At 42.2% G+C, this 26,284-nt stretch overlaps 2 protein-coding genes across 3 annotated transcripts in view; one reads left to right on the top strand and one right to left on the bottom strand.

The window, feature by feature from the left end:
• Window positions 1–22,708, top strand: part of smap1 (small ArfGAP 1) — a 235,402-nt gene extending 212,694 nt beyond the window's left edge. Inside the window, exons 9-11 of the mRNA XM_035992468.1 lie at window positions 293–485; window positions 15,528–15,745; window positions 19,302–22,708. Coding sequence (XP_035848361.1) covers window positions 293–485; window positions 15,528–15,745; window positions 19,302–19,448 — 558 coding nt within the window. The 3' untranslated portion in view covers window positions 19,449–22,708. The remainder of the gene's footprint in view (window positions 1–292; window positions 486–15,527; window positions 15,746–19,301) is intronic.
• Window positions 21,974–26,284, bottom strand: part of b3gat2 (beta-1,3-glucuronyltransferase 2 (glucuronosyltransferase S)) — a 107,988-nt gene continuing 103,677 nt past the window's right edge. The window contains exon 4 of one of the 2 annotated variants that reach the window (XM_031291175.2): window positions 21,974–24,347. In XM_031291175.2, the coding sequence (XP_031147035.1) occupies window positions 24,261–24,347 (87 nt within the window). In that variant the 3' untranslated portion in view covers window positions 21,974–24,260. The remainder of the gene's footprint in view (window positions 24,348–26,284) is intronic. The other variant, XR_004103620.2, reaches the window with a different exon arrangement.

Genomic DNA, 26,284 nt, shown 5'->3' with positions numbered 1-26,284 from the left:
GACTAATGTTATGTCACACACACATGTTGCCTACATGGCCACCTGTCATAAAGCGTCGGCCGGTAACAATCATGAAAAAGGAGAACGGTGAAAGTTTACTTTTCTATCAAGCAGCCAAAAAGTTGTTGCGTTAACATCGCATGTCCTGCAATGTGACTATCGCACATCGCAATGTAGACGATGAAACAAAATATCATGCAGCACTACGTGTAATGTAAGGTGCTATACAAATAAAATTGACATTGACATGACATATGTCTTCACCCCCTCCCCCCTTCTGTCTACCTGACAGTCTGGTTCCAGTCAAGCACCTCCACAGGCGGACCCCTCCACCTCGTCCTCTTCCTCCTCCTCTACCTCCACCACTACCACCACGAAGGCGGAGGAGAAGAAGCTTTTATCTAAAGACTCCATCCTGTCTCTGTACGCCAGCAGCTCAGTGGCCAGTCAACCGCAGAGCCAGCATCAGCCTGCTCCAGGACAAGGTAACGCACACTCACTCACAGCATTTTTATTAACATTTCGTCATCCATATCTAGTTGCTGGAGCTTGATCCTCTTATCCAGGATCTACATATTTATGTCCAGGAACTTACCAGCTAGAATGTGTTCACAGTAAACTAATTAGCAGCAGTTTATTTCAACTTGTAAGCAAATACTCCTTTAATCTGTTAAACTACAGGAAATAACCCCAACGTGCAAAGGCTTATGGGTATATTGTTGCAAAAATGCAAGCCGCTCAACCAAAGCTTTCATACTGTAATTCACAGCTACAGTGTGCAAAAAACCCAGGTAGCATCTTAACTGTAGAGCTCAACAGTGACCGCTCACTTTTTGAACTGCTCTGGTTTTGATTTTCCCTATTCAATATCTCCATAGAAGTTTCAGAAATAGCATATATAAAGAGTATTAAGCCTGGAACAAAGCCAAAAAGCTATGAGATGTATGGTGAGCATAAAACATTTTATTCGGCGCAAACAAACATTTTGAAAACTTAAAAAAGGCAAAGGTACAAGACTGTGTACAGTAACTATCATAGACTTTATTGGTAGCAGCTTGCTAGCCGTTCGCGGGTGCGGTGAACATTTCCATGGTAACAGTGAGCTCCCCCAATCAGAGACATCATTGAGGATTGTGGGTAGTGTAGTACTTCTCCATGACATTATACATAAAACATGTTTTTCTCTAAACAAGGTTGGTTTCATATGGACTTATGACGAATTATATCCCTTATGGAGAAACCACAATGTTGAGCTCATTGTTTTCTGTTTATGGCCCACAACTTTACTCTTTTGGTTCACTCTCACCACTCTCATTAACCTTGTGTCCAGAAGAAGGCAGCTATTTTGAGCAAAAAAGCTCTGATAAAGCAACTGCACCAAACGATCAGCACCAAACAGCAGACAGGCAAAGTTAGCGACTAGCTGATGAACATAGTGGAGCTTTTAGCAGCTAAAGAGTCAGATAGTTTCCTCAGGAGTTGATGGAGACTAAAACAGGTCTGGCACAGGTTTGCTACTGCGTTCGCCATATCAACTTTATAACGAAATAAAATGTGTTTGTTGTGTTGATAGCTTGTTGCACTGCCCCCAAGTGGCCAAAAACACAATTTTTGGCAGGTTTAAAGGCAGTGCCGTTGCTTCTAAAGTCAACGGAAAGACACGAGAAGCTGCAGAAATTTGCCTTCAGAGGTGCAAATTGAAGCAAAGGCGTGTTCGCATTATTTGAAAATGTTGCATTTGAGGTGTAAAGTTTGTGGTTACAGTGAAAAAAGCCAAAATGAGCTTTGCTGGAGTAAAATAGCTGAAACAACTGGAGTTGTGGGTATGTTTTGAGATCATTCAGAGGCTGAGCTGTAAAACAAAGTCTGTATGTTGCTAGCTAGCCACAGCTATTGTCCGCACAGTCGGTACATCAGCTGTTTGTGGTGTATAAACAGGGACTCCTAAAACACACACTTAAAACGTGAAAAGAATTCGTCTGACCACACCTTTACAGACACACCATCCATCCATCCATCCATCTTCCTGCTCTTATCTGGGGTCGGCATGGGGGGCAGCAGCTCCAGCAGAGGACCCCAAACTTCCCTTTCCCGAGATGGATGTGATTTGTATGTTTATTTGCTTTATGTATTTTAATGTGGCAGTGTTTAATGTTTGTTTTAATGTCTGTTTAAAAGCCCTTCTAGGGACGGGCATTGGAAACAAGCAATATCTATAAATGCTGTGATGCATCTGTCCCTATTTTAATAAACATGAAATGAAAAAAAAAAAAAATGAAATGAGCCACATTAATTCGGCCGCTTGTACCCAGGATCTCGTTCTTTCGCCATGACCATAAGGTGAGGGTAGGAACGAAAATCAACTGGTAGATTGAGAGCTTTGCAGACACACCCAGAGTGAAAATGTAGAACACTAGTTCCAACCTTTTTGGCTTGGGATGGGAGCATGTGAGCGGAGCACGAGCGTGCGGGAGGATTTTAGATGGAGCGCAGAGCAGATTTTTACAAAGTTGGAGCGTCGCCTTATCTCTCGCTCACACTATGAGTTTGAAGCAGGGTTATTAGAGTAAACTAAAACTTAAATTATAAAAATAAGCAGTAAAAAATATTTTTAGTAAACTGAAACTAAATAAAAACTAAAACCTTCAAGAAATACCTCTCCTCCATCTCTCCTCTCCTGGAACCATCACCTTATCGTGGTGGAGAGGTTTGTGTGTCCCTATGAACCTGAGGGCTGTGTTGTCTGGAGCTTTGTGCTCCTGGTAGGGTCTCCCAAGGCAAAGTGGTCTCAGGGGAGGGGCCAGACAAAGAATGGTTCAAAAACCCTATGAAAAAACGAGGTAGAGATGGAGTGACCCTGCCCGGAGGAAGCACGGGGCCCCCGTCTGGAGCCAGGCCCAGATGGAGGGCCCGTCAGCGAGCGCCTGGTGGCCGGGTTTGCCACGGAGCCCGGCCGGGCACAGCCCGAAAAAGCTACGTGGCACCTCTCTCTCCAACCCATGGGCCCACCACCTGTGGGAGGAACCGCTGGGGTCGGGTGCGCTGCCACATGGGTGGCAGTGAAGGTCAGGGGCCTCGACGGACCAGACCCGGGCAGCAGACGCTGGCTCTGGGGACGTGGAACGTCACCTCTCTGTGGGGGAAGGAGCCGGAACTTGTGCGGGAGGTGGAGCGCTACCAGTTGGATCTGGTGGGGCTTACCTCTACGCACAGTCTCGGTTCTGGAACCATACTCCTGGATAGGGGTTGGACTCTTTTCTTCTCCGGAGTTGCCCAGGGTGTGAGGCGCCGGGCGGGTGTGGGGATACTCACAAGCCCCCGGCTGAGCGCCGCTACGTTGGAGTTTACCCCGGTGGACGAGAGGGTCGCCTCCCTACGCCTGCGGGTTGTGGGGGGGAAAACTCTGACTGTTGTTTGTGCGTATGCACCAAACAAGAGCTCGGAATATTTGGCCTCCTTGGAGACCTTGAATGGAGTCCTGTATGGGGCTTCAGTGGGGGACTCCATAGTTCTGCTGGGGGACTTCAACGCGCACGTGGGAAATGATGGAGACACATGGAGAGGCGTGATTGGGAGGAACGGCCTCCCTGATCTAAACCAGAGTGGTTGTTTGTTGTTGGACTTCTGTGCTAGTCATGGATTGTCTATAACGAACACCATGTTCGAACATAGGGATGCTCATAAGTGTACTTGGTACCAGAGCACCCTAGGCCAAAGGTCAGTGATCGATTTTATAATCGTTTCATCTGATCTGAGGCCGTATGTTTTGGACACTCGGGTGAAGAGAGGGGCAGAGCTGTCAACTGATCACCATCTGGTGGTGAGTTGGGTCAGAGGGTGTGGGAAGACTCTGGACAGACCTGGTAAGCCCAAACGGGTAGTGCGGGTAAATTGGGAACGTCTGTCCGACAGACTTTCAACTCACACCTCCGGCGGAGCTTTTCGTGCATCCCTGTGGAGGCTGGGGGCATTGAACCCGAGTGGACAATGTTCAAAGTTTCCATTGCTGAAGCTGCGGCAGGGAGCTGTGGTCTTAGGGTCTTAGGTGCCTCAAGGGGCGGTAACCCACGAACACCGTGGTGGACACAGGGAAGCCGTCCGACTGAAGAAGGAGTCTTTCCGGGATATGTTATCCCAGAGGACTCCGGAGGCAGTTGCAAGGTACCGAAGGGCCCGAAGGGCCCGAAGGGCTGCAGCCTCTGCCGTGAAAGAGGCAAAGCAGCGGGTGTGGGAGAAGTTCGGAGAAGACATGGAGAAGGACTTTCGGTCGGCACCAAGGTGCTTCTGGAAAACCATTCGCCACCTCAGGAGGGGGAAGCGGGGAACCATCCAAGCTGTGTACAGTAAGGATGGGACGCTGTTGACCTCAACTGAGGAGGTAATAGGGCGGTGGAAGGAGCACTTTGAGGAACTCCTAAATCCGACTAATACGCCCTCTATGGTAGAGGCAGAGCTGGAGGATGATGGGGGATTGTCGTCAATTTCCCTGGTGGAAGTTGCTGAGGTAGTTAAACAACTCCACTGTGGCAAAGCCCCAGGGATTGATGAGATCCGTCCAGAAATGCTTAAAGCTCTGGGTGTGGAGGGGTTGTCTTGGTTGACACGCCTCTTCAACATTGCGTGGAAGTCGGGGAGGGTGCCTAAGGAGTGGCAGACCGGGGTGGTGGTTCCCCTTTTCAAAAAGGGGGACCAGAGGGTGTGTGCCAATTACAGGGGTATCACACTTCTCAGCCTCCCCGGTAAAGTCTACTCCAAAGTGCTGGAAAGGAGGGTTCGGTCGATTGTCGAACCTCAGGTTGAAGAGGAACAATGCGGATTCCGTCCTGGTCATGGAACAACGGACCAGATCTTTACTCTCGCAAGGATCCTGGAGGGAGCCTGGGAGTATGCCCAACCGGTCTACATGTGCTTTGTGGATCAGGAAAAGGCGTATGACCGGGTCCCCCGGGAGATACTGTGGGAGGTGCTGCGGGAGTATGGGGTGAGGGGGTCCCTTCTCAGGGCCATCCAATCTCTGTACAACCAAAGCGAGAGCTGTGTCCGGGTTCTCGGCAGTAAGTCGGACTCGTTTCAGGTGAGAGTTGGCCTCCGCCAGGGCTGCGCTTTGTCACCAATCCTGTTTGTAGTATTTATGGACAGGATATCGAGGCGTAGTCGGGGTGGAGAGGGGTTGCAGTTTGGTGAGCTGGGGATCTCATCGCTGCTTTTTGCGGATGATGTGGTCCTGATGGCATCGTCGGCCTGTGACCTTCAGCACTCACTGGATCGGTTCGCAGCCGAGTGTGAAGCGGCTGGGATGAGGATCAGCACCTCTAAATCTGAGGCCATGGTTCTCAGCAGGAAACCGATGGAGTGCCTTCTCCAGGTGGGGAATGAGTCTTTACCCCAAGTGAAGGAGTTCAAGTACCTTGGGGTATTGTTCGCGAGTGAGGGGACAATGGAGCTGGAGATTGGTCGGAGAATCGGCGCAGCGGGTGCGGTATTACACTCAATTTATCGCACCGTTGTGACGAAAAGAGAGCTGAGCCAGAAGGCAAAGCTCTCAATCTACCGGTCAGTTTTCGTTCCGACCCTCACCTATGGTCATGAAGGCTGGGTCATGACCGAAAGAACGAGATCCAGGGTACAAGCGGCCGAAATGGGTTTCCTCAGGAGGGTGGCTGGCGTCTCCCCTAGAGATAGGGTGAGAAGCTCAGTCATCCATGAGGAGCTCGGAGTAGAGCCGCTGCTCCTTCGCGTCGAAAGGAGCCAGTTGAGGTGGTTCGGGCATCTGGTAAGGATGCCCCCTGGGCGCCTCCCTAGGGAGGTGTTCCAGGCACGTCCAGCTGGGAGGAGACCTCGGGGAAGACCCAGGACTAGGTGGAGGGATTATATCTCCAACCTGGCCTGGGAACGCCTCGGGATCCCTCAGTCGGAGCTGGTTAATGTGGCTCGGTAAAGGGAAGTTTGGGGTCCCCTGCTTGAGCTGCTACCCCCGCGACCCGTTACCGGATAAGCGGAAGAAGATGGATGGATGGATGGTAAAACTTAAATTATAAAAATAAGCAGTAAAAAATATTTTTAGTAAACTGAAACTAAATAAAAACTAAAACCTTCAAGAAAAACTTAAGCTAAACTGAAACTATATTGCCAGGTTAAAAAACTAATAAAAATAAAATAAAAATGAACGTAAATCATTTCAGTTAGCTATAATACTGTATATCACTACTGAAAAAAGGAGACAGCATGAATTTCCGTCAACTCTCATTGTGACATTGAACCACAGAAATTGAACGAACTTGACAAAAGACAACATTAAACATCATCGCTATTCTCCAACCATGTGTTTTGTATGTATATGTAGCTTCCTGTTATACCTGACCCTGACAAAAACAAACTAAAACTAAAACTAAACCTTTCTAAAAACAAAAAAACGGAAACTAAATTAAAACTAGCAAACACACTCGAACTAAAACTAAACCAAAATGACATTGAAATAATTCAAAAACAAATTGAAAATTCAAAACTAGAGTGTGCGCCCCATGTACCAAGGCTCAGTCTTGTTTGTAATTGTCCTATCCATTAAAGGCCAAAATGCCCCAAAAAATATCTTAAAAGAAATAAATGAAAATTGAATTCAATTTCAATTCAGTTTTATTTATAGTATCAAATCATAACAAGAGTTATCTTGAGACACTTTACAGATAGAGTAGGTCTAGACCAGTGGTTCCCAACCTGGGGTCCGGGGACCCCTAAGGGGGGTGGCAAAGATCACAGGGGGGGCGCGAGTCTTTATCTGGTTTGAGGTTGAGGTAAAAAAAAAAAAATATTTGCACATGTTAAACAAATTATGATAATATACTAGAATATATAATGTATACAAAAGTCTGTATAAAAACTATATATTTTTGTTCTCGCTTAAACTTGTAGGCAGGCTACTTAGTAGGCCAAACCTCCAGGACCTCTTAACCTGGGACCCTTGCTGTCATCAGGTCAGCTGCTAGCTGCTATCATCCCGCCACGGCATCACTATTTTATGAACGAAACCTGTCGGAGAAACGTAAAAGTGCTCCTCCTCTGTATCAAAAAAGAAAGTAAGGGAAAGTTACCTCAACTTCGGTTTCGGAGGGGGGGCTCAGCTTTTCTTAGACATAAGTGGGGGGGCGCCAAGGAAAAAAGGTTGGGAACCACTGGTCTAGACCACACACTAAAATTTACAAAGACTTGTAAATTAATCCAGTAATTGCTAAAGAGCAAGCATTTAGTGCGACAGTGGCGAGGAAAAACTCCCTTTTAGGCAGAAACCTTAAGTGGTGAGTAAACCTTCCTTTTAGGGAGAAATCTCGGACAGACCCAGGCTTTTGGTGGGCGGTTGTCTGCCGGTGCCGGTGGCAATTATAGTCACAATAAATACCCATGACGTAGCAGAGTGTAACCGAGCGAAGCAGGGCACTGCAGGGCGTAGCTGGACGTTGCAGGGCGTAGTATGGCACTGTGTGGCCTAGCAGGGCACTGCAGGGCATAGAAGGGTGTAGCAGGGCGCCTAGCAGGACCACGGCGACAGCTGCAACCATGATTTAGGTGCCACCCTAATCCAGGGAAAACTGCAGGGCGAGAAAATATAAGGGCTCCGGGGAACAAGCTCCCCAAGCTAGGTTAGTAACAAGCATTTGCCCACAGATGAAAAGAGAGAGGAGAGAGGAGCTCAATGTGTCAAAGGAAGTCCTCCGGCAGTCTAAGGCTGAATCTCATTTCTCTGTCTTACCCCTTCTCCTTACCCCTTCCCCATAGTTTTGCGGGTTCACGTGAGTGTAAGGGCTATCCCAATTCTCATTTTGATCGAGGGGTAGGGCTAAGGGGAAAGGCTAGATATCCCTTAAAACCAAGCAAAGACGCGAGCTTACTTGAAAGCAAGGGGTACCCAGAATACACTGCGTAACCGGAAACAATGGCGGCCAGATCGACCAGAGAGACCCATAAATGTAAGTATTTTCGGCTTAAATAATTGATTTTAAAAATGACGTCTTGTTTTGTGCTCTACACAGTCCTGTACATATATATTTGCAACCATGTTCTTAATTGAAACGTTTTTAAAAATTGCTAGTTTGCTACGCTAACGCTAACGTTACATTGCTGATTTGCACAACAGTCCCGCATTTCTCTGCCTTGAATGGACTCCATGCATGTCTACAGTTTTAACTAAACTCCATTAGCAGCGAATTTTGTTTGATATCAGTGCATAACACTACTTGATTTGGAGACATCGATACGTGCTTTACATATACCATCCTGTATCACACAGGAAGGAGGGAACCCGGCAGCTGATCCACTTTCGGGCTGAAAACGAGCAGAAGTTTCTGCGTTCATGTTGTAGCCATTCAGTATTGTATTGGTACTGTATTATTGTAATCATGAGTAAGTCATTACTGTTCCTGCACCTGTACATTGTTGTTGGTTATGATACAGGACACTAATGAAAGAAATGGGGTTGGAGGGAAAGGTTACTGGCCAACAGGCATCAGACTGTGGTCTGGAATTTCAGAATAGCTGTAGTTTTTTTGTTTGCTTGTGGTCTTGTGTGTCTTTTTTTAGTTTTATACATTTGAGTGCCTTTTTTATATGTGTGTGACATGTAAGTTATGGTTCTAATAGTTGATAATGGTTCTGTAATATAATATATTTTTATATAATGTTTTTGCCTATTATGTTTACTTTATTGGGCAATAAAGAGTTTTTTTTCACTTTCTTGTGTGACAGTGATAACAGTGATAATTGAAACAGATATACAACACACCATGCAGTGTGTATAAAAATATTTATTGCAAACAAACCTAAGTATGTATGATGTATGATGACGTAACCGGAACCAAGTGGTGTCTCATTTCATAGGGGTATGTTTTCACCCCTAGCCCTAGGGGGTAAGATGAAGGGGTAGGGGTTAGGGGACACCCTCCCCTGCCGGTCTAGGCAAATGCTGCAACTCCTCACTCCCTAAATGTAAACTTTCTATGAAGAGAAGCAGAGATAGGGAGGGGGCACGCCATGACTGTGGCTACACACCCTCCCCCGCCGGTCTAGGCGAACGCTGCAACTCCTCACTCCCTAACTATAAGCTTTATCAAAGAGGAGAGTTTAAGTTTACTTTTAAATGTGGTGACGGTGTCTCCCCCTGAACCCAGACTGGGAGCTGGTTCCACAGGAGAAGAGCCTGATAGCTAAAGGCTCTGGCTCCCATTCTACGTTTAGAGACTCTAGGGACAACAAGTAACTCTGCATTCTGGGAGCACAGTGCTCTAGTAGGACAATAAGGTACTATGAGATCTTCAAGATATGATGGTGTTTGACCATTTAGAGCTTTGTAGGTCAGGATAAGGATTTTAAATTCAATCCTGGATTTACAGGAAGCCAATGCAGAGAAGCTAATACAAGAGAAATATGATCTCTTTTTTTAGTTCTTGTCAGAACATGCGCTGCAGCATTCTGGATCAGCTTGAGAGTCTGAAGGGACTTATTTGAGCAACCTGATAGTAAGGAATTACAATAGTCCAGCCTGGAAGTAACAAATGCATGGACTAGTTTTTCAGCATCATTTTGAGACAGGATGTGCCTAATTTTAGCAATGTTACGAAGGTGCAAAAAGGCTGTGCTTGAGGTTTGTTTTAAGTGGGCGTTGAAGGATATATCCTGATTAAAAATAACTCCTAGATTTCTGACAGTAGTGTTGGAGGCCGGGGCAATGCCATCCAGAGTAACTATATCTTTAGATAATGAGGTTCGGAGGTGTTTAGGGCCCAGGAAATAACCTTGGTTTTGTCTGAGTTTAATATCAGAAAATTGTAGGTCATCCAGGATTTTTTATCTTTAATACATGCTTAAAGTTTAGCTAACTGACTGATTTCATCTGGCTTGATTGATAGGTATAATTAGGTGTCATCCGCATAACAGTGAAAATTAATTGAGTGTTTCCTAATAATATTGCCTAGAGGAAGCATATAAGGTGAATAGAATTGGTCCAAGCACTGAGCCTTGTGGAATGCCATGGCTAACTTTAGCGTGCCTGGAGGATTCATCATTAACATTAACAAATTGACATTGACCAGATAAATAGGACTTGAACCAGCTTAGTGCGATTCCTTTAATACCAACTAAATGTTCCAGTCTCTGTAACAGGATGCTATGGTCAATAGTGTTGAATGCAGCACTAAGATCTAGTAAGACAAGTAGGGAGACAAGTCCTTTGTCTGAAGCACTTAGAAGATCGTTAGTAATTTTCACCAGTGCCGTCTCTGTGCTGTGATGCATTCTAAATCCTGACTGAAAATCCTCAAATAAACTATTGCTATGTAGAAAGTCACATAACTGATTAGCGACTACCTTCTCAAGGATATTGGAGAGAAAGGGAAGATTAGATATAGGTCTATAGTTGGCTAAGACCTCAGGATCGAGGGTGGGTTTTTTCAGAAGCGGTTTTATCACAGCTACTTTAAATGACTGCGGTACATAACCTGTTAATAAAGACATATTGATCATATCTAGTAATGAAGTGTTAACCATGGGTAACGCTTCTTTAAGTAGCCTAGTTGGGATGGGGTCTAAGAGACAGGTAGATGGCTTAGCTGAAGAGACCTTTAACATTAATTGTTGAAGGTCTATAGGATAAAAGCAGTCTAAGTATATGTCAGGTCTTGTCGTTCTTTCTAGCGGTCCTGCATTTAAAGGTGAACCGTTAGAAGTTGAGGGCAAGAGGTGATGAATTTGATCTCTAATTGTTATAATTTTATCATTAAAGAAGCTCATGAAGTTGTCACTACTCACAGCTATAGTAATAGATGGCTCAATAGAGCTGTGACTCTCTGTCAGCCTGGCTACAGTGCTGAAAAGAAACCTTGGGTTGTTCTTATTTTCTTCTATTAGTGATGGGTAATAGGCTGATCTGGCATTTCTGAAGGCCTTCCTATATGTTTTTAGACTATTTTGCCAGTCTAAACGAGATTCTTCCAGATTGGTGGAACGCCATTTACTTTCAAGTTTTCGCGAGGTTTGTTTTAATTTGGGAGTTATACCAAGGTGCTAGTTTCCTTTGCTTCATCATCTTCTTTTTGAGAGGAGCAACAGAGTCTAAAGTAATCCGTAGCAAGGCCGTAGCACCGTCTACAAAATTATCAATTTGGGAGGGACTAAAGTTAACATAAGAGTCCTCTGTTGTATTAAGGTATGGCACTGAATTAAATGCTGTTGGAATAACTTCCTTAAATTCAGCTATAGCACTGTCAGATAGGCATCCAGTGTAGAAGCTTATATCTAATTTCATATAGTCGGGTAGTAAGAATTTGAAAGTTATTAAAGAATGGTCTGATAATAAAGGATTCTGCGGAAATACTATTAAATCTTCAATTTTGATGCCATATGCCAGCACAAGGTCGAGGGTGTGGTTATAACAGTGAGTGGCCTTATGCACACTCTGACTGAAACCAATTGAATCTAGTAGTGAGTTGAAAGCAATGCTAAGGCTATCGTTGTCACCGTCCACATGGATATTAAAATCACCTACAATAAGTACTTTGTCTGATTTAAGGACTACACATGATATAAACTCAGAGAATTCAGATAAAAATTCAGAATACGGACCTAGAGCTCATGAAACAACAACAAATATAATTGGCTGTAATGTTTTCCATGTTGGATGTAGAAGATTAAGAACAAGGCTTTCAAACGACTTATAATTTAGTTTAGGTTTAGGATTAATTAACAGGCTTGAATCAAAGATGGCTGCAACTCCCCCTCCTCGGCCAGAGCCTCGAGGAATTTGAGTATTAATATGACTGGGAGGAGTGGATTCATTTAGATTAACATATTTTTTATGGCACAGCCATGTTTCGGTAAGACAGAATAGATCAATTTGATTACTGATATCAAATTGTTTACTAGTACTGCTTTAGAAGACAGAGATCTAATATTTAATAGTCCACATCTAATTTTCCTATTCTGTTCTATCATTGCAGTGGTTGTTTTAATTCCAATTATAACCCTGGTTTGAAGCATTCCCGAGCCCATATCTGTGTAACTTCAGTGACAGCATCTGTTGAGGATCCTCAACTGCAACCATTTATTTGAATTCGAGGACTTGCAGGTCAAACCACTTAAATGTGTTGTACATGCAGAATGTAAACACTATATACATATAGTGTCTAATAAGCAGGGGAAAGTAATATGAGCACAAGAGCACACACTCAGACGTAGCTGTTTGTACACACACAGAGACACACACGCCTACACACTTTCACACATACATCAGAGGAAAGATGCATTGTAAACCTGAAGGAAAGTATGGGCAGATGAAAGGTCAGATGAAGGGCAGATGAAATAGCAGGCAGCTCCACTTACTGGAGTCCCACTGCAGCAGTAAAACTAGAGAGGTGTCTGCAGATTCACACTCATCTCACAGTTATTATGTGAACAGACTCAAGTGCCAAGACTGTTTATGTGTGTGTGTGTGTGTGTGTGTGTGTGTGTGTGTGTGTGTGTGTGTGTGTGTGTATGTAGGCGGTTGTTCATACATACGCACATTAACCTGAGCATGTTTGGAGTGTGTGGGAAAGCATTAGTGCTACATGTTTCCTGAATGGTGGAAGATAGTAGGCAGCACATTTGTACAGCAGGCTCATTGTGCATATTGATTATATTGCTGCATGATTACACGGATGTATAGAGGATTAGCAATGGAAATCATCATGAAGGGCTTTCTGCTACGTTATTGTCCTCTGTGAATCCAAATAGACGCTGATGGAGATCAAAGCCAAGAGAACCTCGCCAGGCTAATAGTTCAGGCATTATGCAACATGACCCCCACATAAATTGCAACAGAAACTCTTTTAACTGATTTATTCTCATAAAGGTCTCCTCTATAACATATAAAAAGTCCTAAGAAATCCAAGTGGTGGAAAGTATTGAAAAATACAGAAATCGGTGATGCCAATTTCCCATTGCAGCCCATGTTAAGGGGAGACACTACATGGAGTCTGGTGGGTTTGGTGATGGTGATTTCGGGGCTGTTTCATGTTAAACAAAAAAGATCTTACACTTTAACAAAAAGGTCTATCTCTTTAGGGATCCTTTCCATTTCCAATCTGAGCCTGTCAGTGGCAGAAACAGCACTTTTAGTAGACGCTAACTAATGCTGAACATTTGTCCATAGGGTTACATTTCAGCCCGGTTCACGGCTGCTGGTTACAGTGTTCTCGCTCAATACTTGACCAACAATCTTGATCAAGATTTTGGTTTATATTGGTCACTTTGACACCAATGCATGGGAAAATAAGGAACAAGTTGAAAGATACCAAAACACCTTATGTAAATTAGCACATATTTTATTAGATAATTGCCTCATTTGCATAATTAAATGTAAAAGTTCAGAAAACTACAAAAAAGTATTGTCTTAATGTAAATAATCAACTGGGGGAGTTTCATGGTGATATCTGTTAGTTAAAATATTTTCCCTATTCACCTGTAGTGTCTCCCTGCAATGGGAAACCAATTTCAGTATTTTTCAATACTTTCTACTACTTGGATTTCTTAGACTTTTATGAGTAATAAACATTTGTGGGATATTCTTTTCTTTTCTTACAAAATGCTTGTACTATAATGCCTCAAATCACCGACTACCATCCTGTGTGTGTGTGTGTGTGTGTGTGTGTGTGTGTGTTTGTGTGTGTGGCACATTGGTCCCTCTCCATATTGTAACCAGGGGTTGATGCATAGACTGTATATGTGAAGCCAAAACACCTGGATCGCTTCCTGGTGGCTGGCAGCAGTATAGGTCAAAATGGGCCAATTTAAACAAAGTATATGAACAAAAAGTTTCTCAAATTTTTTATTAGTTATTTGATGCTAAAAGAAACGGGGTGAAACGTCATGATTGAAAGTTTGTATTGACTGGGCGGGACTTTGATACCGCGGCTCCATCACCTGATCACTACTGGACTCTGGCTCCAAAATTACAAGATGGCAGTGCCCGTATCCAGGACATTTTGGTATCGCTTTTGTACAGAGGGAGGAAGTGGAGACGCGTCGTCCATCTTTTTTACAGTCTGTGATTGTAACAGGATGCAGCTAATAACAAAATGATCAAAATGTCAGAATACACTGACATTACAAAATATTACGAACTGAATCATGAACCCATTGGTCCTTTTCTGCTTTTTGGTGTATTGAATTTGGCCCTGTCAAGCAAACTTCTAATTTGTTTGGTCTAATGTTTTCATTTTCACATTTATGTTCGTTGTGACTTTAAAGTTACAATCGTTAAGATTTTAGTCCAGGTTGATTTTGAAGTGCGTTTTAACAACACAGATTCTCGATTTGACCCATTAAGACACAAACCTGACACGCCAGATGGTTTGTTAACACAAAACCATCTGAGAAGCCGTCAGTGGAAAGCGTTTGGAAAACAGGCAGGTACTTTCAAAAAATACCTGGCAGGTGATTGGATGAACCATCTGTCTATCATATCTGCCATTGTTGTTTTGCGGGCACGGCCTTCACACACACCTAATCCACAGCAGTAGCTGACAGTGGCTCCTCACCGGAGGCTGATTGGTTCGGTTCGCTGCTGTTTGGACATAAACGCATCCTTGAAGCTTGACAAGTTGGATTTTTGTGTGATATGTGATCCCAAGATTGTCTCTTGATCTCATAAGAATCTGCCGGCCAAGGTAATTAAGGGCTAACCTTGGTGCTCAATGCATTGCATTTCTATGGCTGCTTCAGAATATTAAAAATACATACACATCCCTAGTGACCAATGAGATGGATGCTGGTTCAAAGCAATAGCATAGAAGGACAAATAGAAGGATGTTGATATGCAGATCTATTTCTTCTTTTATGCTTCACAATAAAAGCCACCCCGATTTTTGAAAGTTGAATGCTTTTAATGTAAGGTAGTCATATGAAATGTTCTGTTTGGTTTGGAGAGTAAACAGTGAGACTGTTATTAATAAGATAAGAACTGTGTACGTTAATGTTGAACTGAATGTTGCATAGTTTCCTGTGAATCCCCAATATTAAATCCCTCAGGAATGGCGGACTCTGTCACTAACAACTAACTTTATAACACATTCAAACATATCACAGATTGCTGAGTTTTACTATTTGCAAAGTGGGTGTTTCTGAGGATGCATTTTCATTATTCTATTTATAAACCCCTCTTCAAGTGAGAATCACAAAGTGCTTTCCAGAGGAAGAGAAATTAAGTACAATAACAAGACATAGTCAGTGGCTGTAATGGCCATACTTAGTGTTTTAAAGTGTTCGGAACATTTTAGGTCTGATGTGGAAGTTTGACATCCTTAAGGTTTTTTATATTTTTGGATTTTGAAAGAGTAACTATTTGCTCTTTAAGTTATTTATTAATTATTAAACCAAAACGGGATTCTTGAAAACAGTTTATTTACTTCAACATGACTCTGTTGTCTCTTATGTTGAGTAGAAAATATTCTTAGTAGTAGGAAAGATAACATGAAGAACCATTTTTTTTCTTTTTGGTTCAGCAGGAATGTACGTGGGCCAGCCTCAGATGCCGTTCACTCCGCAGGGTTTTGCTCCAGGGATGGGAGGAGCCGCCATGGGCGGAGGAGGGGCCACAATGCCTGGCATGGCGATGCCCAACTGCGGCTACATGGGCATACAGCAGCAGGGCGGGTTGCCAGCCAACCAGAACATTTACAGCATGCAGCCAGGACAGCAGCAAGGACAGTGGAACATGAGCCAGGTAACACTCAGGACACACATATATATATATATATTTAAACATGGTGTGATTTACCAGGGGGATGCGTAGGATTTCCCCCTTTCTGGTCTACATATCCCTGCCTCTGCTCAATTATTTTTATCTCCAGTGGGGACAATATGTATCCCCCCCTCACAGTGATCAATGCTACTTCACCAATAGAACATATATTATATACAAACAATAGAAGTATTTTAAACTAGGTTAAGTACTGTAACAGGAACAGGTTTTCCTGGGTAAAATTGTGATTTCGCCAGGAAGTGAACTCCACTTCCCAGCTTGGAAGCGCTGTATTTTATGTTTTATTTTATTTTATGTTTCACATTGTGCTATTTCATTTTGATATTATTTTCCATTAGATATTGAAGTTCATAAATAAGTGTTTTAGCATGGCTGATTAAGTGGCTCTATCTATGGCATTAAAAGGGGGATTTAATTCTTGCATGTTTTGTTTTGTTGTGCATGATCAGAAAACATCCCCCCTCTGCTTTTTTTCACAAATCGCACCCTATGTTATCCATAAAAAACACACAGAATGGTGGTACTTAATTCAATTTATAGTGATGATGAACTTATTTTTACATTTAGCTCATTGTAATTCCACTCCACTCTACACATTAATATTTTATGAAGCACGCTTACATGTTTACTGGATTTCTAGCTGCCTAAATAAAAATGTCATAAATATAGCGTATTTTCCTCCACAACAGCTGTCAGCAGCGACCCTCATTTCCAACGATATTGAGTCAAATTACAAAGACAAAAACAGAACAACAACACAGAAAACCCCATCAGAGAAAAATTGAAAGCCAATAAAACTTTCTTGATTGGAAAAATGATTTGATGAATAAGTTAGGATAATTTATTGGAAAACCTATATTTTCGACAACAACATAAATTAGCTCCTCTAGGTAAAATCGAATCTTCGCCAGTTACTGTCGCCCCGCCCAGATATGACACGTGATGCCTTTAATTCAGGGGTCTTCAACGTTTTTCTAAGCCAAGGACCCCTTAACGGAGAGAGACGGATCAGGGACACCCTACTACATGTATTATATAAAATCACCTTGCATATTTAACTGTGCCTACAATAACATGTAGGGCGTCCTAAATCCTTTTTACACACTATTTTAGTACATAGAATACTAAGCTAATAAAATAATAATTGTTGGCATGATTTTATGAATCATGTGTTAATATTAAAATCCTCAGAATTAACTGTGGATGGCTTTCTTAGAGACTACCTTTAGTCCACCATCATCAATGTGTTTTTTTTTCTTCTGGAAAATAGGCCGATTTCCATTTGCTAATAATATGTTGGATTCATGTTAAGACATTTAAATTTTTTTTTTAAACTCTAAAAACATACAAATTCTTCTACATTATACCATAATTTAGTGGCTCCCCTGCACTAACTCTGAGGACGTCCTCAAAGTTAGTGCAGGGGAGTGCAGGGAAGCCACTAACTTATGGTATAATGTAGAAGAATTTGTATGTTTTTAAAGTTTAAAAAAAAATTAAAATGTCTTAACATGAATCCCACATATTATTATGTTGAAGATCCCTGCTTTAATTGATTTGAAAGAAACAAAACCCATGGGCTCTGTATTCCCTACCTTAGGTATTGCTTGGTTGACTCTCAGCAGCAACAAGCAGACACAGTCCCAGACAGTACTAGCCGAGTGTGTTTACAGAGTAAAAGAGCTGTGTTCTAGTTACAGCCAGTCAATCTGTTCCGTCCTTATTTTACCTTCATGAACTGTCTATTAGCCCCACACCTGGTTTAAATGGAAGCAAAGGTGCTCTATGAGCTTTATTTGGCTGGATTTGATGCACTTTTCCTTATTCAGACAGATCACACCAGGTGGAAAATGGGTCTTACATGTTACTACGTGAAATGCATCGCAGTTAATGAGCCACACTCATTAATATTTACAGAGTAAGCTTACAAAGTCGAGTCAATTTTATTTATATAACCCCAAATCAGAAATTTGTCCCAGAGTGTTTGAAGTGAAGCTGCACTGCCAATTAGGGATTTAATTAAACAAGACGTTATAGGCCGATTTCCAGCCCCAGTGCAACCATGACACACTTAATAAAAAACAACAGCTAAGTTAAGTTAAAGTTAACTGGAGATTTAAATCGGTAGTCGGTTGGTCAACATCAAGGTAGGAATGACAACAGATCGTGTGCACTGTACCTTTTATGAAAATTATTTTCACTTTCACTTTTACTTCACGTAAACTGTCTAATGAGGTGGCAACTGTGAAAGAAACATGACTAAAATGAGGCGGATGGACACTGTTTGAGTAAGTCTTCTTAAGCCTATATGTGGCATATCTATTGTTACGGTAACAGCACTTTATTCTAAATTCAAACTTTCAAACAGAAAATTAATTCATTGAATCATTTAAAATAGAAACATATGAACAATTTGTATTACTAAACTATTACTATATAATTTGTATTAGATAAAAATCACATATAAAGACCTAAATAAATGCCAAAAAAAATAATAATAATTGAATAAGCCCAAATGTATACAATGTAACAAAAACATGAACCTTGGTCCGGACCTTGGTTCGGACTTTCAGGTGTGAAAAGGCCCTTATACATAATATATGCAAGAATTAATATTTTTGCGTGTGCTGGCAGAAATGTGCGGAATTCACCTCTTTTTCTTCCTCCTTATCATCTGAGCTCCTGCTGTCGAAGAACCCCAGTGTCAAGGAGATATATGAGGACATTTCTGCTGTGTGTGTTGTGTGTGTGTGTGTGTGTGTGTGTGGGGGGAGGGGTGTGTGTGTGTGTGTGTGTGTGTGTGTGTGTGTGGTGTGGGGACTCAAAACTGTTATCAGTATGTTGACATCTAGGGAGGTAAATGAGAGATCATAAATCAACACGCACGCATGCACACACACACACACACACACACACACACACACACACACACACATACACAGAGTTAAATTGGGAGGTAGATGACGAGGTATGTGTGCATATCGTGCAGGAAGAGGATTGAAATGGTGAGTTGATGAACTAATTTGGTAACACATAATGTCCGGGTTTGGCTGGCACACATGCAAACCACACAGAAACACAACACACACACACACACACACACACACACACACACACACACACACACACACGCACACACACACGCACACAATCGCCCACAGCTGTCAGATGACCAGATAAGCAAGTGGCGCTGCACCAAAGCACATTCATAATAGATAAGACAGAATGGAAGGTGGATCATGAGCAGGGGAGCAGAAGAGGGGGATGCGGGGGCGAAGAGTGGTGAGGTGGACAGAGAAGTGGGGAGGGGTGGGAGGGCAGGAAGCAGGGGAAGCCAGAGGCCTTTAAGAGCAGATAAGAAGGTAAAAAGCGAGGGATGGAGGCAAGGGAGTCAGGCTAAAGGATGGAGAGTACCAGCTGCCCCCCCTCCCCCCGCCTCTGGGATTAGGGAATAGCTGTCTATTTTAGCTTTGAAGAATTCTAACACTGACCTCCCTCCTCTCCCTCTCTCACTCAGATGACCCAGCAGATGTCAGGCATGGATGTGAGTGGTGGAGTGCCGGCGCCAGCCACTTTCAGCCAGGCAGGGGCCCCTGCGGCTGGCTGGCCCGCGGCTCCACCTGCAGCTACTGGCCAGACCCTCAGCACTCAGCTGTGGAAGTGAGGAAAAGGGGGTCCGGAGGAGTGGGGGAAAAACGGAGGGCAGTTATATGGCAACAAAATACCCCAACAAAAAACCTACACATCTTCACCGTGATTCCTTTAAAAAGCCAAGATAACATCACACTGGATTGAGAGATAAAAAAAAGAAAGACTGGCAGCTGTTGTTTCCCTTCTTTATTCAGCTTTCCTCATCCTTTTTGATTTCTTTTTGTTGTTGTTGTCTGAAGAAAGAGACAAAAACAGCAGAATCGACAGCAAAAGAAAGCTGCTGGACCAATAACTTCAAGTGTGTATTATAGTAATATTATAGCATCACCAAAATGGATAGTTAGTGAATAGTCTTTCAATACCTACAGTAGATATGGCTATCTCATGGTTGGCTTATGCTACTATTAGTGCGTTCCATTTGTACTCTGAAGTCGGATTTTCCGAGGTCAAAGTTGGAAACACGCCCCCTGACCTTGGATTTCCGAGCTCGGACCTCGGACAACCCCGCAGTACCCCAAGTTCAAAATCCAACATGGCTTCCCCGTGCATCAACAGTTGGGAAAGCTGTAGTAACATACAGTTATTAGCCCTTCTGTCTTATTTGTGTATGTCTAAACCAGTCGTACACACAGTCCTGTCCATCTTCTATCTGTGGTATCTATGTTGCTACGCTGTTTGTATGCACAAAAACAGCGCAATGCGTTGTCATCAACTGGTATTGCTAGCTAACCCCAAAATAAAAAATCCAACTTGTAAATGGAACCCATTCATCTCGGGTGTGACGCCATTCCCAGCTCCGAGTTCCAAGGTAAATGGAAGGCACTATATGTCCTCACCCCCCTCTCTGCTGTGTATAATGTAACTCTCCCCTCTTCCTCTCTCTCCCTCCCCCTCTCTGTAGGGCGAGCTGAGTCTTGTAGCAGATAGTCGTCTGAATAGTACTGTATTTATGTGATTATGATGTGAACCTCACACTTTTTCAGAGCCATAAGAGACAGGTTGATGCTAATTTTGGTTTGAGTTCTCTTCATCCCCATGGGGGAAATTATCTGGAGACGAGGTTCTCCAGTTGACTTTGAGCATCATGTGGAGCTAAATAGGGTTTGACTGACATGGGTTTAAAGCTGCTTATACGGTAGATAGTTATTTTGCACTGATTCACTGAGTTATTGTCACGTAATTTGACATTGTATAATTACAACCACCTGAGGGGTGGTTTGGATTGGAGTGTTTTAATCCAAACCATGATCTTTTCCCTAAACTTAACTAGTCTTTTTCGTGCCTAAACTTAACTGCCGTTGTCGTAGCTGTATCCCTTTTAACCAACTTACAGTATATATTAAAATAACTGCACCAACCACAGGGTAAACTTTGTTCTAAACAATAAAGGTTAGCCCAAACAACTAATGACTGTCCGCACCAGAGGGAATACCCTTATTTGCTTTCTTGCTGAGAGTTAGATTAGAATATTGATACCAAGACCAGACCAGTGCGAGTCCAACACTGCAGGACACGATGACGTGGGAAATGCTAACCATAGGCACTCCTCAAATTGATCTGAAAGAGCCACATTCCAATAAAAAAACACCCACAGAAAATTCTTCCACATTCACCTCTTCCATAAGTGTATAATGTTAAAAATAATCAAAAGGCAGTTCAAATCCTGAGTCCTCTTTATCTGAGACCAAGACAAGAACGAGTAAAAATGCAGTCGATTATAAGACATTGTCTGCTAGGTATCGAGCTTGGTCAAAAGCCAAAAAAAGGTTTTCAACCACTGATGAATATATACATACTGTGACGACACTGTCTGGCCAGTTATCGAGTATGAGATGATGAGATGAATATATCGGTCTGTTTCTCTACTGCTGCATACAACCCGCAGGATTCCCTTTAAGTCTGAGTGATTGCTGGGCACCCCTGTGTGTCTTTAGTAGCCATGCTGTGGTGTTTTGAAGTGTTTTTAACCCCTAGTGAGCTGGGTTCAGTGGATCCTTGTTGTTGAGAACAGCCTCTTCCCCTGCGCTCCCTGAGGCAAATGAATGCGTTACTGGAATCACAGTCGTTTGTCTTTACTGCAGTTTAAATAGCAGAGCAGGTACTGTATCTCCGGCTGTGTTGTGGTTTCGTCACTCAGATCGCTGTCAGGAAACAGCAGAGCAGGGGCTCCAGCCCAAAAAAAATTCTTAAAAGCCCAGAATCTTTTAGTCCGATTTTACTGTCTTTCAGAGGCTGTAGTGGGTTCCGTTTAAAGCTTGTGAAGCTAGATATAGCTATCATATGAAACTAAATAACGCTTCAAAGTTAAAGTTCATTGAAGGCTACATTTTGGCCAGGGAAAAACTGATATGGCCATTTTTCATGGGGTCCCTTGCCCTCTCACTTCCAGATATATGAATGAAAATGGGTTCTATGGGGACCCACAACTTTACAGACATGTTCACTTTATGATAATCCCATGTAGTTTTTCCTTGGCAACTATCATGTTTTTCACAAATGGTTTACAGATTTTTAGGCATTCTATTATCAAATAGCTTGAAAAATCTGACCGATGTGACACCCAAAATGTTGCTCCCTTCATGTATGACGCTATAACCGTATGTCTGCCATCCACCATCCTTATTGTGGTGTTTTGTTGTGTGCAGTACAAGAGAAGCACAGTTAGTCTGAAGCAAATAAACCTGGATGACCAATCAGAGGGCTAGATGATGAGGGGCTGAGGAGGAACAGGATTGGACAGTATGAAAAAGGGGACCTGTATGAAAACGCTGATTGGGTCCCATCACTGCTATCCAGTCCTTTATTAGGAGTAAGAACAGAGGAGCAAGAGTAAAAATGAACAAACAACAAATACACACACACACACACACACACACACACACACACACACATACACAGAGTTACCATCACACTGCAGAGTGCCGATGCAGAGATTCATGTCCGTATAAACAGGGTCCCTCTGCCATGCAATAACTGTAGCACTCTCTTAAACACATTAGTGTGAACAACACATATAAACATATTCATTAAATCTATTGTCCTCCAGGTTTATTTCCATCGTGTTTACATTTTCTGGTGCCTAGTACAGAGAAAAGTGGTTTCCGTGCATTGAAAAAAAAAAATAATCCAGGAATTTTTCTGTGTTCATGTTTGTCCAATGACTCTCAACTGTAAAAGTACTGTTTTATCTTTTTGGAATTTTATTTGATTGCTCCTTTTTTCTGTTCCATGATTTACAACAAGGTCATTTGAAATAAAGGCTGTTATATCCTGGATTTAATCCTGTTTTTATTTCCCGTGTTTACATCATACACCGTGCCCTCTGGACGTAAGTGATTAGGACAATACTGCAGTTAAAATACACTGAAGAAAAACGGTTCTTTCACATTCGAGCTGTGAAACTAAGCGGCCTGCCTGATGTGCCATTTCCTGTCTACTCAATTCATTCCTTTATATTCCTCCGCTGGCAAGTGCATTTCCTTTTGTTTTCTTTGTTGTCGGCCCACAGAGTCTACATTATTGATGGCAGCTTGGCAGGAGAAACGTCACTTGTTACTTCACCAGGCTGCTTCCAAACCTGTTCACATATGCTACTTCACATACAAAAAGAGAGGATGGCAGAGGTTGTTCCAGTTCATTACATATGATCAGTTCAGGATGATGTAAAGGAGAATTACATATCATTTATGCATCAATAAATCATTACCACATTAACTATGAGACATGAATGTGATTAATTTAGACAAAGACGAGAGCTGGGACATCTAGCTGCTTCTGTCGGTTTCTAGCTTTGTTCTCTGTAGTTCAAAAATGCACCTTGCAACACATTTAAATCTAATTAACACATTGTATCTAGTTTGTTTAAAAAGTGGACAAATTGTAATCAGCGAGACTACAGCTTGGCCAATACATTTTACAGGGGTGTTGTGTGTTCTTGGTGAACACTAGTTTATCCGTCAGTAGCCTACCTCTGCGTAGCATGTCAAGCTGCTGTTCCCAAAGAAAAAGTTACACCACGTAACTTCCCCTAAAACCACAAATTTGTCAGTTTGGCATTTCTGTTTATTTCCAGGTTAAATAAATGAGATAACATATGTTAATATGTGCTGGTAGGCATATTCTTGAACTTTGAAGAGGGCCAGGCTAGCTGTATACAGTCTTTCTGCTAAGCTAGCTTCGTGCTAACCTAGCTAGTTACAGTCCTTCTGCCAAGCTAGCTTTCTGCTAGCCTAGCTAGGTACAGTCTTTCTGCTAGACAAGCTTTACGCTAACAGCATCCTGATACCAGCTTCGTACTTAATGCACAGCCATGAAATTTGTATCAATCTTTTTAACAGCTGTTAAAAAAAACAGCATTGTAAGTAATACCACTGCCAAAAGATACTGTGTAGCAATTATATGTACCAAGAGACTTGTTTGTATGCTAATTATATCTCAAACCCACAGTTAATTTGACAATGATGTATTAATGGTTAAAATTACATTGACAATGACAAGTATTCACATGGCACTTCAGCAACATGATATTTTTTACATTTACACTTTAGTTTTTCATATCAACAAGCCATGTATGGAGGAAATGAACAGGCCAAGTCATTCCAGTTTGTAAAAGGAACATATTCAGTGTTGTCCACTTCTCACAAAGCACATTTGACCGACAGCCAGAAGTCTTGTATCATGCAGCTCCTCAGTCTGTATCCATGGTGAACAGATTGTATCCAGCCCATAAGGAGAGAAAGCAGGGTGCTGCCATTAGTCCCAGCCAAGAGATGATGGGCAGACACAATCAGATTCTGCTTTTGGATCCGCTGCTCAGCTCTTCCTCTCACACCTCAATGACCACAGTGTCTTTCCGATGTTTGGGCTCATTTGCGAGGTGTGGTTTCTCTGTGCGGGTGTGCCAAACCAGCACCTGAAAAAGAGAAGAAGAGAAGGAGAAGAAAAAGAAGCGTGAGGAAATGTGCTGACAGTGGAAAGGCTGGACACTAAATAAAGAATGAACAGGCTGTTATGCTTGGATAAACACAGCACAGATACAGTTGGATGGCAGAGCTTTACTGATACGGTGTAAGAGCAAAGAAATATGATTTTCTTTTATTAAAACTGCTGATATCTGGTATTTTGGGTAAAATAATGTCTGAAAATGCTTTTATAAAATCACTGGACACTGAAATTGACCCTGAAAATGGCAGGTTAAAGGATAATTTTGGTTAATTACAATTTGGGTGTCACTTTTTTGAGCACTGGCCATCTCTCCTACCAGTAATAATGAGATTGTACTCAAATATTCAATGAAGTTAAACATGTGGAGCAATGTTGTGTGCGTCCCCATCCTGTTTGTATCTAATCTGATGTATACACTCCTGTAGATCAGACCGTCCTTGCCAAGAAAACGGCCGTACAGGTTGATTGTGCAAGCAGCTCATAACGAGCCATATTTATGTTTGCTGTTAGGTGGCGACCTCTAGTGGCCGTAGTAATTATCGCAGGAGCAAACGAAGGCAAGGCAAGGCAAGACAACTTTATTTATATAGCACATTTCAGCACAGGGCAACTCAAAGTGCTTTACATAAAACATTAAACATTAAAAAGCAAAGAGCAAGATAGGAAATTAAAAAATAAATAAAAATATTGACGAATACAAATATAATACAAGATAAAATACAAGAATAAAATTCACAGTTCAGTATAAAATTTATACGAGATAAAATACAAGAATAAAATTAACAGTTTAATATAAAAATTAAGAATAGGCAACATCAAAAAGAAAGGTCTTCAGCCTTAATTTAAAAGAGCTGAGAGTCAGCTGACCTGCAACTTTCTGGAAGTTTGTTCCAAATATGTGGAGCGTAAAAACTAAACGCTGCTTCCCCCTGTTTAGGTCTGACTCTGGGGACAACAAGCAGACCTGTCCCAGATGACCTGAGAGGTCTGGGTGGTTCATAGTGCAATAACAGATCAGAAATATATTTTGGCCCTAAGCCATTTAGGGATTTATATACCAGCAGAAGTATTTTGAAGTCTATTCTTTGAGGCACAGGAAGCCAATGTAAAGACTTGAGAACTGGAGTAATGTGATCCACTTTCTTGGTCTTAGTTAGAACTTGGGCAGCAGCATTCGGAATTAGCAGCTGTCTAATTGATTTTTTAGGGAGACCTGTAAGGACACCATTACAATAGTCAAGTCTACTAAAAGATAAAAGCATGGACAAGTTTTTCCAAGTCCTGCTGAGACATAAGTCCTCTAATCCTTGATATATTCTTAAGATGGTAATAGGCTGATTTTGTTATTGTGGCTGTTGAAGTTCAGGTCTGGGTCCATGACTACACCAAGATGTTTTGTTTTTTCTGTTGTTTTCAACATTGCTGCTTGAAGCTGAGTGCTGACCTTTAATCGTTCGTCCTTTGCTCCAAAAACTACCACCTCAGTTTTTTCTTCATTTAAGAAAATGTTGGCACATCCAGTTGTTGATTTGTTCAATGCACCTAGTTAGTTTCGGTATTGGTGTCCTGGTGTTAAAGTTATATAAAGTTGTGTATCATCGGCATAACTATGGTGACTTATTTTATTGTTTACCATAATACGAGCTAGAGGAAGCATGTAGATGTTGAATAGAAGAGGTCCCAGAACCGAGCCTTGGGGAACTCCACACGTCATGTTTGTATGCTCAGATACATAATTGCCTATAGACACAAAGTAGTCTCTATTCTTTAGGTAGGATTCAAACCAGTTTAGAACTGAGCCAGAAAGGCCAACCCAGTTTTTCAATCGTTCTAGTAATGTCATGGTCAACCGTGTCGAATGCAGCACTGAGATCAAGCAACACCAAGACTGAGGTTTTTCCTCTA

Source organism: Sander lucioperca, chromosome 15, assembly GCF_008315115.2.
Source record: "Sander lucioperca isolate FBNREF2018 chromosome 15, SLUC_FBN_1.2, whole genome shotgun sequence".
NCBI classification, from domain to species: Eukaryota; Metazoa; Chordata; class Actinopteri; order Perciformes; family Percidae; genus Sander; species Sander lucioperca.
This window is presented reverse-complemented; position numbering and strand designations above follow the sequence as displayed.